Source organism: Poecilia latipinna, unplaced genomic scaffold, assembly GCF_001443285.1.
Source record: "Poecilia latipinna isolate Pla-1442-1.1 unplaced genomic scaffold, P_latipinna-1.0 Scaffold1235, whole genome shotgun sequence".
Classification (NCBI taxonomy): Eukaryota; Metazoa; Chordata; class Actinopteri; order Cyprinodontiformes; family Poeciliidae; genus Poecilia; species Poecilia latipinna.
In genome coordinates this window covers 1-17,691 of record NW_015113851.1, presented here as the reverse complement: position 1 = coordinate 17,691, position 17,691 = coordinate 1, and the positions used below count along the sequence as shown (strand labels likewise).

The following is a 17,691-nucleotide window of genomic DNA, read 5'->3' as shown; positions in this document are numbered from 1 at the left end:
CTCTGCTTTCCTGAATGGACCATCTTCATACAGTACCCTAAAGGGTTGCATTGTGCCCTTGTTTATAGTTTTAATAGTGTAATTCTGTAAAGACAAAATATGTCTGGTGGTCCAGCTCTGATTTACATATCTTGCTAAATTGCGGGTTTGGATATTGCAATACTTTCCTGTAACAAAATAGACCTGCAGAAAGTATTTCACATATGCATAGTGTTATGCTCTATATAGAGATTTCCCTTAGCTTTGATTGTACATCTCACAATTTTGTAATTTATCATTGTTTATAAAAATCTGAAAGTTTGTGGCTTTGTTAATATTCTGTCTAGAATGAGGTTAGATGTGCCCCCTTTTTTTGAGCACCTGCCCCTTTAGTGGTCTCTGCGCGGCCCTGCGTTTTACCTGAGTTTCTGTGAGGCCCAGCTTCTGCGCCGTCTTCACCCTCTCCCCTGCGTCCAGGTATTTGTGTTTGCTGAAGATCTTTTCCAGCCTGCTGATCTGCTCCGGAGTGAACTTGGTGCGCACGCGGCGCTGCGGCGCGTCTTTCTCCGCCTCATTCCCTTCATCCACGGACGGAATCTCGGAGGATTCCGCTTCGCTCTCGTACCCGGAGGAATACCCGCTCACTTCAGAAACTCAAGACAGAATAAAAACAGTTACAAATCTGAAACTTTTACCAAAAAACATTACAAAATATTGATTCAGAAGCTTACTTGGCGAGCAAAAGTCTGCTGGATGTAAAGATGAGCCGACGCGGGAGCTCTGCGGTTCTCTGACCTCATCTGACCCTTCCTGCTTAGCGGCCTTTGACGGCTTGGGTTTTGGCTGCAGGTAACCTTTACCAAAAATTGGCGCGCTCGGCTGCACCATGCAGAGGACATGAGGTCTGTGCGCAGGGGAAGCTCTTTGCCCCTCCTTCGCCGCGCCGCCGCCGCTGTGGCTCTGCGCCAACCACTCTACGGAAAAGTATTTCACCATGTCTACGGTGCTGCTGCTCAGTGGTCTGCAAATCCACCAAATGTCACAAGGAAACGTGTTGTGGCCTGCAGCCAAGGTTTTATAGCCACTCGCATCCATTTGCATATGTAGAGTCGCTTGTTAACGCCCGATCGATCCCGATGATTGGGGGATAATGGCTCGTTATTGAAGTCTTTACATATCCTGTGACCGTGTGAAGACCTGGCGCCACCGCGTCTGAATGGCTGGAGTTCCACAGGACAGGATTTAAAGACTCTCACTGAATATAATTATCCTCTCACTGAGCCAGCTGTTCTTGAAAGGTTACAAATTTGGACGTTTACTTTCCACTCATTTTCAAAATGTAATTACTTTTTAAAAAAATCAATGAAATGACAAATAAGATAATTTTGTTGCTGGAGTGAATGATATCATACACATACAGTTTTATTTGTACTTATACTAAAGACACAAGTGTTAATATTTTAAATGTATTTGAAGTCCTGGTGCCAAATGCTGGTTCTTGGGTCGGACAGACAACTGGAAATAAATCAGCAACTAAAGAAATGATTGCAATTTGACTGTGCAAATGTAACATTGATTGCATTTTTAAAAAGCATTGTCTCCATGCTCCAGGTCTCGGGTGGCCTGGGAACACCTTGGGATCCCCCAGCAGAGCTGGTAGAAGTGACTGGGGAGAGGGAAGTCTGGACCTCCCTTCTGAAGCTGCTGCCCCCGCAGAAAATGGATGGAAGAATGGATTATCTCCATGAGGAGTGGCTCAAACATTTTTGATGATTAACTTGACAAATTTTATTAATTTTGTAAATGTTTTGGTTGCATCTGTTTCCTACACATTCTTCAGTCAACTACATACATCTTCTATATTTTTATTTCTCATATGCAGCCCAATGTTGGGGCAGACTTTAAAGTCAAATCCTGTTATGATCTCTGGGACTTTGGTTTGGAGTTTTGACGTGGAGCGTTCTACTCTCTGCTTCCCCGTGTGTTTTGTCAGGGATTTCTCCCATCTCTGCAGTTTCCTCTCTGGACCAAAGTTTTTGAATTTCCTAAGGTAAAAGTTTTTCTTTTCAGCTGCCTGCCTCCTGCCTCCTCCCTGGTGCTTGTTAGTCTTGAGGAGGAACCAGCAGAGGCATCTGTTATTCCTCAGAGGATCCTATGAATCATGTTTGTGGACATAAATGACTGCACCCATGAAGCTTTTAATCTATATGAGCATATAAAGGGAGACTGAGAAATACTGCTGCAAATATCTTGTTTCTCCATTTAATTAATAAAATATAAATTGTGATATGTTGTCTGTTGTATGGAAAGTTTAAAGCAACATAAGATTAGAAGCAAGCTAATTTGAGGAACACTATCTTTGAAATATTCTGAATTTATCTAATATTTAAAATTAATTACATTTCAAAATGAGGGAAATAGCTGACGTAATAACTGTTCAGGTTGCATCAGGGTTTTTTTTCCCTAGTATGACGTAACCTGATGTAATAGTTGTTCAGGTTACATCATACCCACTTAGAAACGTGATTGAAAATTGATCAGAAACAGAATGACACAAGTTGCAGAAAACATTTTTTGTTAAATGTAACAGTTCGTTTTGTCAGTGTATAATCAGTGTTTTCACTTCTTTTTACCACATTCAAGTAAAATTAGGCACTTTTTTGTGTAAAAAATAGAAATAAGAAAAAAGTTTAGTCTTCTGAAATATACGCAAAAGAATCCAATTTGTCGAGTTACTTCAGACTTGTCTTGTCTGGAAAATTCATCCCAGTTTATTTTTAGCGCATTCCCGGTGAAGTTTGTGCAATAAGTGGGAATCAGCCCTCCAGTGGGTTTCTGCATCGACATGCTTCAGTTCCCCTGGGTGTGCGTCGGCGCCAGCTACCCAACCACCAGCGTTTGGCACAGACGCTCCAAACTTTAAAGAGATCAAAGGCATTACAGTAGCAACACAATTACGCTTGATTGTCGCCGCGTTCATGTTCAGAGCCCATGTGAGGCAACTGAAAAAAAGCACTCAGAGCTTCACAAGCTGCAATGATTTAAGCAAACTTTATTTTTTCTCTGACTAATCTGTAAAGCAGAATGAACTCATGTTTTGGATGTGCCAAACAAATCCCAGGACAGTTTTCCATATTTTCTCGGAGCTGTGAAGGATTCCCTGAGTGCCACTGAGCTCAACAGTAAAGCAGATAAGAGGCCAGGTCTGGTTCTCTTTTATCGGCGATCTGCTGTCATCCAGGCAGAAGTCCATTCAGCCTTTTGGCGAACTCTATCTGCCCCGCTTTGAAGGCGGGCTCTGATTCAGTTAGATAACAATAAGAAACAATCCGGGACGCCGCCTGCACACTGGGTCCATTTCCTCAGCTGCGGGTCTGTCCGCAGCGCAGAGGCTTCTCTCATTGTATTCTAATGTTTTCTAACAGGCTGAATCGGTCATGCAGCGGTTCTGTCCAGTGCACAAGTGGACCAAAGCGGAAGAAAATGAACGTGTTTCTTGCCGAACTCTGAACTCCATTAACGACTCTAAAGAAGAGACAGTTTTCCGTTTTGTTTCTTGAAGTCCATGAGACAGAAAACAAGTTATAATACCAAAGTTTATCTTATATTTAAACCCGAACAAAAATTGATCTAATGCTTAAACTCCATTACTGTATTAATTGAAGTTTAATGTTCTCAGATGTAGCTAAGACTTTTAATTATTTTTCCTATTTAATTATAACAAAAGTCTTACTAGCTGCTTAAACATATTTCCAGAAATGTTCAGACTTTAATGCATTTTATGTGGTTAATTTCAACATGACAAAGTGATTAAGACGGCAGCATCTTGCAAAATGCGTCACACTTTCTGAACTTGTTCACATTTACCCAGGGGGAAAAGTTAGGACAATTCCAAGGGACGCCACCAGGAATCTTGGGCCCCATGATAAAAAAATTACATTGGGCTGCGCACTGGTACAACAACCAGAGTCGTTCAAGGAGAAGCTAAGAGACAACGAAGAAGCTCGGGCAGAAGTGTTGAAGATGAAACAGACACTTGTGGCTCTAGAAGCTGAGAATGAGGCTCTTTGTCACCAACTGTAATCCCTGCAAAAATCCCAGGCCTAGAGGAGGGCAAAATATAGTTTAAGAAATCAAAGCCTTTATCACGTCTGATGAGAGCTGAAAAAGACAGGTTCTCTCCTGTTGAGTATGATAAATAATGTACATGTAATTATTATGTGTTACCCCAGTAGAATATATATTAGACTGCCCCAGTCATTGTTGACTCATGGTTGCTTAAACCTTTCCAAGATCAACTGATTTTAGTGACATAGTCGGTGTAAAATATTGAATAAAATGTTGTGCTACATGACTGGCTTTATATTTACTCCTACATTTAACTTTATGACGCGTAAAATTACAAGAGGATCGCCAATATTGTCTCCAAGTGTATTCTGGGTAAAGCTTGTTACCAGCCGTCCGCCAACGTCATCATCAGTCACTTGGCAACAGACGGCAAACTAGCTGGGGCATTTTTGCGGACTAAGTTAACATGAGTGGAGCTCCATGGAGCAGCAAAATGAAAAGGATGGAAAAAAGAGAAGAGAGAAAAGACACAAACTGGACGCATATTTTGTCTTGGAGATTAACCGGACTTTTTTGTTGGCAGCGATTCATTTCCGCCAAAACTGCCAGGCCATCGAAGGAGCCGGGCTAGTTACAGGTATCAACTCTCTTTATTCACAATGTGTGAGTTAACTGTAGACTGACTGTAAATTGTATCAGCCCATAGCTTATATCCCCTCTTTTCTGTCGGTTGTACAGCGGTGAAACAGGGCCGAGATAGCAGTATGGCGTTAAGGTTGTGTTAACGGCGGCGCGCGCATTCCGCGCCGAGTTACAAACATCCAGAGGTGCTTCGACCCGCTGCGCATGCGGGGCGGTTGGCGCGTGCCACTGTTTGTCCACTTCAACGCGCGCTGCGCGTGCTCGGTTCAATGCGTCAACAATAAACCTAGCTTCAGCAGTTGCTAGCTGCTCCAGGCTCTGAGTTGAAATAGATAAATTGTCAAAATGATCCGATCGCTTTCCGTGGTTCTGAACTGATTTGAATTTGTGTTGTTTCATCATTACTGACCAGTAACCTGATGTTTCTGTTGTTTCACTTGGTTTGTTATACTTCATGTCTGATGGATTTCAGAATGACATAGTCGCTCTCTGTGGTGGTGAAACTTGTAAGCTCAGCTTTTGCAGGCATGTCTATGTTGTAAAGTGAAATTATCATGAGCTTACCCGGTCAAAAGCCGGTGAGCGTTTAAAGGCCGGTCTGGCTGCAGTTGATTCCGTGTGCTGTGTTTACAAAAAAATCCCCTCTCTATCTTATAATACATATTACTATACACATATATACAATGTATTTTATTATATGTAATGTAGTATAATGATATTAATACTATATTGATTATATAAAAAATGATACTGATATTAGCTATTAGTAATATTAACAATACTATAGTAATTATAATATAATATTAGCAATAATATAAAGAAGTTTATGATTGTTAACTTGTTTATTATTATTGAAACTTATTTATTATAATAAACAAGTTTCAATTTTACTCCATTCATCCATGATCAAACACAAACAAAATCTTTTTGGACTATGGGAGGAAGCCGGCACGCCCTGAGAGAACCCACACATGCACACAGAGAACATGCAAACTCCATGCAGAAAGAACACAGGCAGGGATTCAAACCCAGGACTTTGTTGCTGCAAGGCAGCAGAGTTACCAACGGTGCCACTGTGCAACCCTGATGTTTTATTTTTGATTTACACCTAAAGATAATTTAGTGAGATCAATTAACCTAACAGTCATAATTTCAGACTGTGACAGGAAGCTGGAGGACCCGGAGAGAACCTACAAATTTTAAATTTTAAAATGTAAATTTTGTCGATGATTATGTTTTATATTCAAACATATAATACAGTGTACAGAAATAACTGGTGAAGCAAACAAGTGTGGAAGTATGAAAAAAGTGACTAAGCAAAGGAGAGCAAATACAAAACAGAATCAGGAGACACATGGTGAGAAGCAAACATCTAAACCATAAATGTTGTTTTGCATTTTGGTTGTGAATGTTTACGTCATTCAACAATTCAGGGCACTCTCTGAGCTTTTCATGGCAGTTTTACCTTCATCAAAAGAGGTGCTTGTTTTGTTTCCTGCCATCTTCTGCCATTTTTTTTTGCCATCATCCTGCCATTTTCCTGCCATCATCTACAATCTTGTCTTTCAATGCTTCTCCCTCCTCTCCAAAACCAACTTTGTTGTTTTGGAGAAGACAGGCAAGAGGAACCGTCATGTTTGAGGACATCGGACTGGTCAGTGATGTCTCTTCTGCCACAGCAGTAGCTGCTATCAATGACGTGACAGAAAAGGCTGGCCGGGACAGACAGAAGGAAACTTTCTCTTCCTCTGTGCAAATTTTCACATCTGGGCCAGTTCTTAGTTTGCAAACAGGGACAAAGTTGTTCCCACGGATTGTGGTGTCATCCTGAGCACCATTTTTCGATGTTCTGTTTGACAAAGTGCAAACTTTCAGGTCCAGGTCCGTTTTTTCTTTGGCACCAGTGGAAAATTGGTTCCCAAGGACTGGGGTCGCATCTTGAGCTCCGTTTTGCGATGTTTCATTTATCAAACTAATCGCTTTGACTGGAGAGAAAACTGTCTCTTCCTCCGTGAAAACTTTCCTGTGCGGATCAGTTTTTACTTCGTCAGAACCTGAAAAATTGTCCCCAAAGTTTGTGTTCTCATCTCGAACACTGTGTTTTTCAAGTCAATCACTTTGCAAACGTTCCCGTCCGGGTCGGTTTTTACTTTGGGAACAATTTTTCCACTGTTGTCAAAAACTCCGCTCTTGTCCCAATCACTGCCTTTTGATGTCATGTTTGTTGAAGTAATCTCCGGCCGGGTCAGTTTCTTCCTTGGGAAGAGCTGACAAATCCATCCCCAGTCTGTGCTGTCAGGCTGAGAGCTACCTTCATCCAGATCAGTCCCAGGAAAGTTACTGTCGAAGAGCTTCTTCATTCTTTTTATCGCCAAGTATCCAAGTCCAACACCGAGGGGAAAATTACAGCAACTGGCAGCTTTCCAACACTAGAAATCATTGTGAAATGCTATGTTTACAATCGAGCAACTGTTGGGATCCTAACTGTCGGCTGCACAAGCAGACAAGGAGAGAAATCAAACTTGTCATTTTATTGTAGAACTTTTAATGAGGAAAGATACGGCGGTGATGGATATCAGCCGTCAGTGTAATTTAATCTCACCATAATCCAGAATATTAATAAAAAGCATCATCAAGACCAAGGAAGACAACAGGGCAAAAGTCCATCACAAAGTAACAAAGAAATACACACACGCACACACACATTCTCACTCCTGAGGGCAATTTAGAGATGCTGATTAGCTTAACATGAATCTTTTTATGAGGAAGCAGAATGACCTGCAAAGCATCCATGTAGTGCTAGCAGCTGCACCACCATGCAGCCTGAGATCTGTTTAAAGCTACATATGTTGCATTATTGGAAGAAAACACACCAGAGGCTGCAACAGACTTGAGACTGGAAGGAGTTCAGCTTCCATCAGAACACCACTAAATATACTTATCTATATTTGAATCAACATTTTTTAATAATAACTTGAAATAGACAGACATGTGTTTAAGTTGTCTATCCAAATTTCAGTCTCTAAGTGTTAACATTTGGTGGAGTCATACCCCCCGTAAAACCTGCAGCTGCACATTTCACAGATTTTTATTTGTAAAAAGGGTTTAAAATCACTGTTTTGTTCTGCCTTATTGCACATTACTTTGTGTTGGTGTATCACAGAAAATCCCAATAAAAATGCACTGAAATTTTTCATTATAATGTGACAAAATGTTTAAAGGTTCAATAGGTATAAACATATTTTCAAGGCAAAGTAAATCCAGTCTGAGAGAAATAGTGAAGCACTTGTTGTTACTTAAATATATTTAAATACTTTACCATAATTTTAGAAATTTTACTGAATTTTATTATTCATAGTCAGACTAGATCAGTAAATGAACATATGACAAAACAATTGGCAGCACTTGCAGCCAGGTTACAATTAAAGTAAAAATTTATCACACCATTATTAGTTATTATTGGAATAAAGTTTAGAAAGCTTAAAATCCAGCAGCATGCGTTTCAAACTGTATGACAGAAGCTTAGACTTCAGCCAGTATTTCCAGTTTGACATAAGCAGACTAACTGGTCATGCAGCTGCTCCATCACAGTTATTGTCTGACAATAATACACTTTGGCAAGAGGGAGTCTATAAAATTGAATTTATTTAGCTAATTTAAGCAAATCTTCATTGCACATCACATTCCATCTCCATGGCGAAGTTCACAGCAGAAGAAGAGAGCTGCCCAGGAAAAAATGGGCTCTGGCTGAACATCAGTACTCAAATAATCTTGCACATTGGTGTTTCATGTTTTGTCATTTGCCCTGCAGTGAAAATTTGTAATCACTGTAAACATGTTAGCCAGTTGCTGCAAATATGATCATTATGATGTGTATTTTTCTACATTTAGATTTCTTGTTGATTTGCAAATAGAAATTGAATTACAGCATGTAGATAGTAAATTATATAGTCATTAAAAATTATTTTCTGCACAATCAATGCCTTTTATTTCCTTCATCTGAAGTGAACTTAAGTTCATGTTAAGGTTAGGTCCTACATGTCTCACATACAGAAATTGTGGGCCCCCTGACAAAAAATTAGACTGGGCCCCCCGCACAGCTGCTGTTACAATTTTTTTTAATCTATTTAACCCGTAAAAAGCGTAAATTTTAAAGGCTTTTATCTGCTTTGTTTTCTTTGGTTCAATACTGATAATTTGCACAATATTTACTGCTCATGAATTTAACATCCAACAGTCCACATCCAGTATGCAAGTAGGTTGCTTAATTTTTTTCTATTAGTTTTAGATTACTGAATTGTCTCTCCCCATGAGCAACAGTCAAAAGCAACGTGCAACGACACGTAAAGCAATCCAGACTCCTCAAAAATGCTATGTAGTTGCATTTTATTCAAGCTGCAGTACATAATTTTAATAAAAATGTTTTCTCCATATTTGTTAAAGTTGTCACCATGTCATAGCAGTTTGTTATGAAACAGATAATCTGTGAAAACAATCAATCTCCTCCATCTTCTTCCTGAATTTCTGGTTAAAGTAATGAACCGTTCTGACCAAAACAACCAATCAGAACTAGTAGGATGCTCTTAGCGCTGTCAATTAGCCTCATTCACTCACTGCTAAATGTGCTAATGGGGGAGAAACAACTTATCATTTACAAGAAACAGTTTATCTGCCGTCATTGGTAGCTATGCTAACTAAACTGAGCATTCACAGTTTGAATCTGCACAGCTCTGTGCTATGCTAGCTGCAGCACGGCACAAATCAAGGAGGAAGGATGAGCAGCACCACATGAGATTGTGATTGACAGCACTAAAACTCTCCTGACACTGACTTGTTATTTCTAGAGAACCCTGGGAGAAAGCAGAGGACATAGATTTTTCACAGATTACCTCTCATACCATACTGTCACAACATAATGACAGTTTTAAAAAATATGTGAAAAAAAATATTTAAAGTGACATACTGCAGCTTTAATTTCACTCAGGAGAGGACGGGTCAGGAGGGACGTGTTTTAGAGCTTCTGTTCACTCACTCATCTGTTAAATGGTAAAAGGCACTTAAATATATGAATATGTTGGCAATTTTTTTCCTTAATTCATTAAATGCTAGTGAAAGGAGGCAAATAGTCCATCGCTAAGCTGATTATGCTAAATGTTGATCATCTCACACAGTTTACTCACTCTTACCTTTTTCTCTCTCCCTCTCTCTATTTTGGTTTTGAAAACCTGATTTTATAACTTTTCTTCGCAGCAAAGTAACTGCCACAGTCACCGCTGTATTCAACTGCAGCTTCTTCAGACTGTAGCTGCATATGTCACTGTTAACCGCTCCAAGCAGGAACGAACCATTTCATTCAAATCCAGTTGGGTTCAGGGCAAAAACGGATGTGTGCTTTTTGGTCTGGGAGGGGTAACATTAAATTTTTACTGCTAAAAACAATCTTTGAAAATACAATATGATTAATTTTGTATTTGACAGGACCCCAGTTTATTTTTTATTTTATGTCTATGAACAAAATATAAATAATTGAATTGTGGAGGACCCCCTGCTGGTCAGGGCCCCTAGAATCGTCATCACTTTTCACCTCTTTACCGGGCCCCTGCTCAAATAAGTTGGGGTCACAAACATGTAAGTAGGTTCTTGAATATAACTAAAAAAATAGCAAGGAGAAAGCATATGCAATTTATAAACAGAGTAAAAGACAAAAAAAAAAAAGATTTATTTAAATAAAACAACATATTGGACAATATACTGATTGTTAGTTTTTGTGTTGCCACTTTTAACTGACTTGGTAAAAATGTTTGCATGCTCAACAAAGAATCTGTTTCGCCAGCTGGGGAAGTTTGTTAAAAATATTCACTCGCCAATTAAAATCTTTGAATTCAGCTGCTCCAGTCACTCCAGTTGATAAATCGACATAAAAGCTAGGAACTAGACATGCACAATACCTTTAGAAACATTTATGAAGCAAAAGGTTGATCTTGGAAATTTGGAGGAATTCCAGTGTGATAACATGATTGGATGCCACTGATCATGAAATTTCCTCACTGCTAAATATTCCAGTTAGCTGTTAGTGGTTTTATAACAAAGTGGAAGTTATTGTCAGAAATCCAGACAAAAATTCAACTCAACTGTTGACAGGTGGGCCATCATCATTTTAACTCAAATTCATGACTGATAGCAGCCGAGTATTTACTCGTCTGCTATCAGCCCGTATCAGGCCGTATAGTATTCTTATAGTATCTTTTACAGGTCACCAGATTCACTAGGAGATTATTGAAAAGTAAACCTCAGGACCTTTGTGTTGCAAAGATCGTATCAGGTAGAAACAAAGATATAAAGTCCAATAACCTGACAATCAATGCACTGAATGATTGACCTCGTGTGAAGATAAGATCTGATCTATTTTTATCAGTTTTTGTTTATACAGTAGAGAGTAAGAGAGTCGAAGCCACTCAGGAGAGGCTGATTAGTTTTACTGCGTTACGCTTCACTCAAAGGCCCTGATTCGAGAATCATTTGAATCATTCAGAAAAAAAGACTCCAAATTACAGCCCAACCCAATGTAGCAAATACCTGGAGCAAAACATTCTGTGCTGCAGCCTGTTGGAGCTAACCGTTGCTAGGTAGCAGCTACTAAATGATGCTACTCTGTGTAATTTACCCAGAAAACAAATTATGTATGAAACAAGTTTCCAGTTATTAGGAAACAATTAATGGCTGCTATGCTTGCAGTTACTTGAAGCTAACCTCAATCACTGGAAACATCTAATCTGTATGTTAACACAGGGGTCGGACACCCAAAATGTTGAAAGAACCATACTGGACCAAAAAAAAACAAAAAACAAATCTGTCTGGAGCCGCAAAAAATTGAAAGCCTTATATAAGGCTTATAATGAAAGTAAAACAGGCTTTAACCTGTTGGTCTCAGGTTGTCATTCACAATGACAGGGGTGTCAAACTCCAGTCCTCAAGGGCCGCTGTCCTGCAGTGTTTAGATGTGCCACAGGCAAAAAACAGTGGAATGAAATGGCTTAATTATCTCCTCCCTGTGTAGATCGGTTCTCCTGAGCCTTGCTAATGACCTAATTATTCTTTTCAGGTGTGGTGCAGCAGAGGCACATCTAAAAGTTGCAGGACAGAGGCCCTTGAGGACTGGAGTTTGACACCTCTGTCACTAGAGGACCCAAATTTGGGTCCTCTCGTGACAGACAGGTTAAGTGTTTATATTAGTTTATTATCAAAATGACTAAGTGTTCATAATTAACATTCATGATTAGATGTTTATTTTCCCTGCGGTACGTGCTGGATGGAATGACGGACCACGTGACTTCTCTGTTGTACAATGGTGCTTTAAAGGGCCCGGCACAGAACGGCACGCTTCGGTCCGGTTCCACCCGTACTGCAACCCTGCTGTGTTTGCATATAACTTAGGGCAGCATCGAAGCTGTACCTGACGTCATTATTTTTGAAACTGAACAATGGTTTCGATGTAGCGGCCGAAGCCATTTCCTCAGAGATGCGGTGGAAAACTTTCTCATTCCTCTTTGACCGATCTAGTTTATTCTGTACTCGTTCATCAGGAAGTAAGCAGAGGAAAAAAAAAAAAAAAAAACTCATTATGGGACCAGAAAAAGCAGAATATTGGGAGGAATTCATTGTAAATTAAAGATAAAAATATTAAAAAGAGCACTCTTTACAAAATACAGTAAGAACAGTTAGTGAGAGCCAGCTAGAACCGATCAACATCTGATTGCAAAACAACCAAAGGCTGACTCTAGACCAATCAGCTGCTGAATTCAAAGCAGCCCCGCTTGGCCGGCCCGATTGGAACCACAGCTCTTGTGGTTCCAAGGAGACGGGTGGAACCGGGTCGGAAGTTCTAATGCAAAAACGGTCGACCCCACTTTGAACCCGTGCCGTGCCGGACCCTGTAGTGCGAAAAGGGCTAAATTACCTTCCGTTACAATATTAATATATTATGTTTTGTTGCATTGATGAAATTAAAGAAATGCAATAAAGACATCAAATCAAAGACGTCATATTTCTTATGAAGATCGACAGGGAAAGGGTAAATTTTTTCCTTTGGGAACTCGGAGAATCTGCTCCCAAATGCAGTTTGCATAACAATCGCTGCTTGTAATCACCACAAAGTGTATGATCGAAAAAAAACAACAACATGGAAAGTGTTTAACGTGCCCCTTATCTAACAACAAACGAAGTGCAAAAAAACACAACCTGCAGTTATAAAAATAAACCATTAGCCTTTTGAAAAGGTAAAGTATATACAATTAAACTAATACAGTTTAAGTTTGATTTCTGTGTAAATGCCAAGCAAGTCATTGCAATGGCAAAACATAGCAGCATCCTCTTTTGACACGCAACGATCCTCGGACCTGAGCAACAAAACACAATAATATTGCAACGTGTCATTCTAATACTGACAACAAAATCACTAATCAATTTATAAAAACAACCACTTTGTTACTAAACGTGCCAATGGCAGGATTGTGTTCTTACGTGTTTCGTGTGACTTCTGTTTACGGATATCACTGGACAGCTTCTCAAAATCGGGCATGTAAGATGTAACCAGGGGTGAAAGTAGTTTTAAATTCTTGGGGGTACTAGCTATTGAATTGCTACAAAGTAAAGCTGTATCTCCCTGAGGCCAGTGGCTGCAATGTTGACACTGCGAGATGCCATGAGACCAGTGCCGGCCCAAGCCTTCATGGGGCCCTAAGCGAAATGTTGCTTTGCGCCCTCTAGGTTTGCTAATATTGTGGACTGGTTGCAATCAACAGTCAGATTATCAGCTCATTCAAAAATCGATCAAACTTATTGCATTTCTGACAGTGATGTTTACATTATATTCTATAACAACGTATAATATAGGATACATGTGTTGGCCCATTTATCTGCGCTTTGGGGATAAATGGGCCTAACTTTGGGGGATGGGTGATTGGTCGATACTTGCATATGAAGCTGATCTAATCCACCTCAGCAAAGGTTTAAAGATCAACCTCTGTCCTCTTCTGCTCCACAGTGAGAAGTTTGACTGACATACCGGTCCACCAGGTCATGTCTGCACGTTTGGAGTTAACGATATTCACTCCATTGTTGCCAACTCAGTGACTTTCTTGCTACATTTAGCAACTTTTCAGACAAAGAAAAAAATTGGTATCGACAAAAATCAAATTNAATAAAACAACATATTGGACAATATACTGATTGTTAGTTTTTGTGTTGCCACTTTTAACTGACTTGGTAAAAATGTTTGCATGCTCAACAAAGAATCTGTTTCGCCAGCTGGGGAAGTTTGTTAAAAATATTCACTCGCCAATTAAAATCTTTGAATTCAGCTGCTCCAGTCACTCCAGTTGATAAATCGACATAAAAGCTAGGAACTAGACATGCACAATACCTTTAGAAACATTTATGAAGCAAAAGGTTGATCTTGGAAATTTGGAGGAATTCCAGTGTGATAACATGATTGGATGCCACTGATCATGAAATTTCCTCACTGCTAAATATTCCAGTTAGCTGTTAGTGGTTTTATAACAAAGTGGAAGTTATTGTCAGAAATCGAGACAAAAATTCAACTCAACTGTTGACAGGTGGGCCATCATCATTTTAACTCAAATTCATGACTGATAGCAGCCGAGTATTTACTCGTCTGCTATCAGCCCGTATCAGGCCGTATAGTATTCTTATAGTATCTTTTACAGGTCACCAGATTCACTAGGAGATTATTGAAAAGTAAACCTCAGGACCTTTGTGTTGCAAAGATCGTATCAGGTAGAAACAAAGATATAAAGTCCAATAACCTGACAATCAATGCACTGAATGATTGACCTCGTGTGAAGATAAGATCTGATCTATTTTTATCAGTTTTTGTTTATACAGTAGAGAGTAAGAGAGTCGAAGCCACTCAGGAGAGGCTGATTAGTTTTACTGCGTTACGCTTCACTCAAAGGCCCTGATTCGAGAATCATTTGAATCATTCAGAAAAAAAGACTCCAAATTACAGCCCAACCCAATGTAGCAAATACCTGGAGCAAAACATTCTGTGCTGCAGCCTGTTGGAGCTAACCGTTGCTAGGTAGCAGCTACTAAATGATGCTACTCTGTGTAATTTACCCAGAAAACAAATTATGTATGAAACAAGTTTCCAGTTATTAGGAAACAATTAATGGCTGCTATGCTTGCAGTTACTTGAAGCTAACCTCAATCACTGGAAACATCTAATCTGTATGTTAACACAGGGGTCGGACACCCAAAATGTTGAAAGAACCATACTGGACCAAAAAAAAACAAAAAACAAATCTGTCTGGAGCCGCAAAAAATTGAAAGCCTTATATAAGGCTTATAATGAAAGTAAAACAGGCTTTAACCTGTTGGTCTCAGGTTGTCATTCACAATGACAGGGGTGTCAAACTCCAGTCCTCAAGGGCCGCTGTCCTGCAGTGTTTAGATGTGCCACAGGCAAAAAACAGTGGAATGAAATGGCTTAATTATCTCCTCCCTGTGTAGATCGGTTCTCCTGAGCCTTGCTAATGACCTAATTATTCTTTTCAGGTGTGGTGCAGCAGAGGCACATCTAAAAGTTGCAGGACAGAGGCCCTTGAGGACTGGAGTTTGACACCTCTGTCACTAGAGGACCCAAATTTGGGTCCTCTCGTGACAGACAGGTTAAGTGTTTATATTAGTTTATTATCAAAATGACTAAGTGTTCATAATTAACATTCATGATTAGATGTTTATTTTCCCTGCGGTACGTGCTGGATGGAATGACGGACCACGTGACTTCTCTGTTGTACAATGGTGCTTTAAAGGGCCCGGCACAGAACGGCACGCTTCGGTCCGGTTCCACCCGTACTGCAACCCTGCTGTGTTTGCATATAACTTAGGGCAGCATCGAAGCTGTACCTGACGTCATTATTTTTGAAACTGAACAATGGTTTCGATGTAGCGGCCGAAGCCATTTCCTCAGAGATGCGGTGGAAAACTTTCTCATTCCTCTTTGACCGATCTAGTTTATTCTGTACTCGTTCATCAGGAAGTAAGCAGAGGAAAAAAAAAAAAAAAAAACTCATTATGGGACCAGAAAAAGCAGAATATTGGGAGGAATTCATTGTAAATTAAAGATAAAAATATTAAAAAGAGCACTCTTTACAAAATACAGTAAGAACAGTTAGTGAGAGCCAGCTAGAACCGATCAACATCTGATTGCAAAACAACCAAAGGCTGACTCTAGACCAATCAGCTGCTGAATTCAAAGCAGCCCCGCTTGGCCGGCCCGATTGGAACCACAGCTCTTGTGGTTCCAAGGAGACGGGTGGAACCGGGTCGGAAGTTCTAATGCAAAAACGGTCGACCCCACTTTGAACCCGTGCCGTGCCGGACCCTGTAGTGCGAAAAGGGCTAAATTACCTTCCGTTACAATATTAATATATTATGTTTTGTTGCATTGATGAAATTAAAGAAATGCAATAAAGACATCAAATCAAAGACGTCATATTTCTTATGAAGATCGACAGGGAAAGGGTAAATTTTTTCCTTTGGGAACTCGGAGAATCTGCTCCCAAATGCAGTTTGCATAACAATCGCTGCTTGTAATCACCACAAAGTGTATGATCGAAAAAAAACAACAACATGGAAAGTGTTTAACGTGCCCCTTATCTAACAACAAACGAAGTGCAAAAAAACACAACCTGCAGTTATAAAAATAAACCATTAGCCTTTTGAAAAGGTAAAGTATATACAATTAAACTAATACAGTTTAAGTTTGATTTCTGTGTAAATGCCAAGCAAGTCATTGCAATGGCAAAACATAGCAGCATCCTCTTTTGACACGCAACGATCCTCGGACCTGAGCAACAAAACACAATAATATTGCAACGTGTCATTCTAATACTGACAACAAAATCACTAATCAATTTATAAAAACAACCACTTTGTTACTAAACGTGCCAATGGCAGGATTGTGTTCTTACGTGTTTCGTGTGACTTCTGTTTACGGATATCACTGGACAGCTTCTCAAAATCGGGCATGTAAGATGTAACCAGGGGTGAAAGTAGTTTTAAATTCTTGGGGGTACTAGCTATTGAATTGCTACAAAGTAAAGCTGTATCTCCCTGAGGCCAGTGGCTGCAATGTTGACACTGCGAGATGCCATGAGACCAGTGCCGGCCCAAGCCTTCATGGGGCCCTAAGCGAAATGTTGCTTTGCGCCCTCTAGGTTTGCTAATATTGTGGACTGGTTGCAATCAACAGTCAGATTATCAGCTCATTCAAAAATCGATCAAACTTATTGCATTTCTGACAGTGATGTTTACATTATATTCTATAACAACGTATAATATAGGATACATGTGTTGGCCCATTTATCTGCGCTTTGGGGATAAATGGGCCTAACTTTGGGGGATGGGTGATTGGTCGATACTTGCATATGAAGCTGATCTAATCCACCTCAGCAAAGGTTTAAAGATCAACCTCTGTCCTCTTCTGCTCCACAGTGAGAAGTTTGACTGACATACCGGTCCACCAGGTCATGTCTGCACGTTTGGAGTTAACGATATTCACTCCATTGTTGCCAACTCAGTGACTTTCTTGCTACATTTAGCAACTTTTCAGACAAAGAAAAAAATTGGTATCGACAAAAATCAAATTTTGACAGGTAAGGTTTTTTAAAGATCGGTAATCGGCGATCGGTCAGAAAACTGAAATTGGTGCAGCCCTACACACCTATGTGTGTATGTCATGATAATGTTTGATAAAATTAATTTCTGTTAGGTGTAATAGTTAAAAAAATATTTATACCAGGAGAGTCTTTCTCACCTGAGAATGTGGACCGGTACTGGGCTAATTCTGAGCCTTCAAACTATTTTAATTGGAGAAGTTTCACATGACTTATAAATTGATGTAAAAAATAATGTTTGTTTTAGACACATAGATTATAATGCTCAGCAGCAAACTAATACATATATATATATATATATATA

At 39.7% G+C, this 17,691-nt stretch overlaps 1 protein-coding gene across 1 annotated transcript in view; it reads right to left on the bottom strand.

The window, feature by feature from the left end:
* Positions 1-1,291, bottom strand: part of vox (ventral homeobox) — a 9,806-nt gene extending 8,515 nt beyond the window's left edge. Inside the window, exons 1-2 of the mRNA XM_015054189.1 lie at positions 711-1,291; positions 400-632 (exon numbers count right to left, since the gene is read on the bottom strand). Coding sequence (XP_014909675.1) covers positions 400-632; positions 711-1,080 — 603 coding nt within the window. The 5' untranslated portion in view covers positions 1,081-1,291. The remainder of the gene's footprint in view (positions 1-399; positions 633-710) is intronic.
* Positions 1,292-17,691: the final 16,400 nt, after the last annotated feature.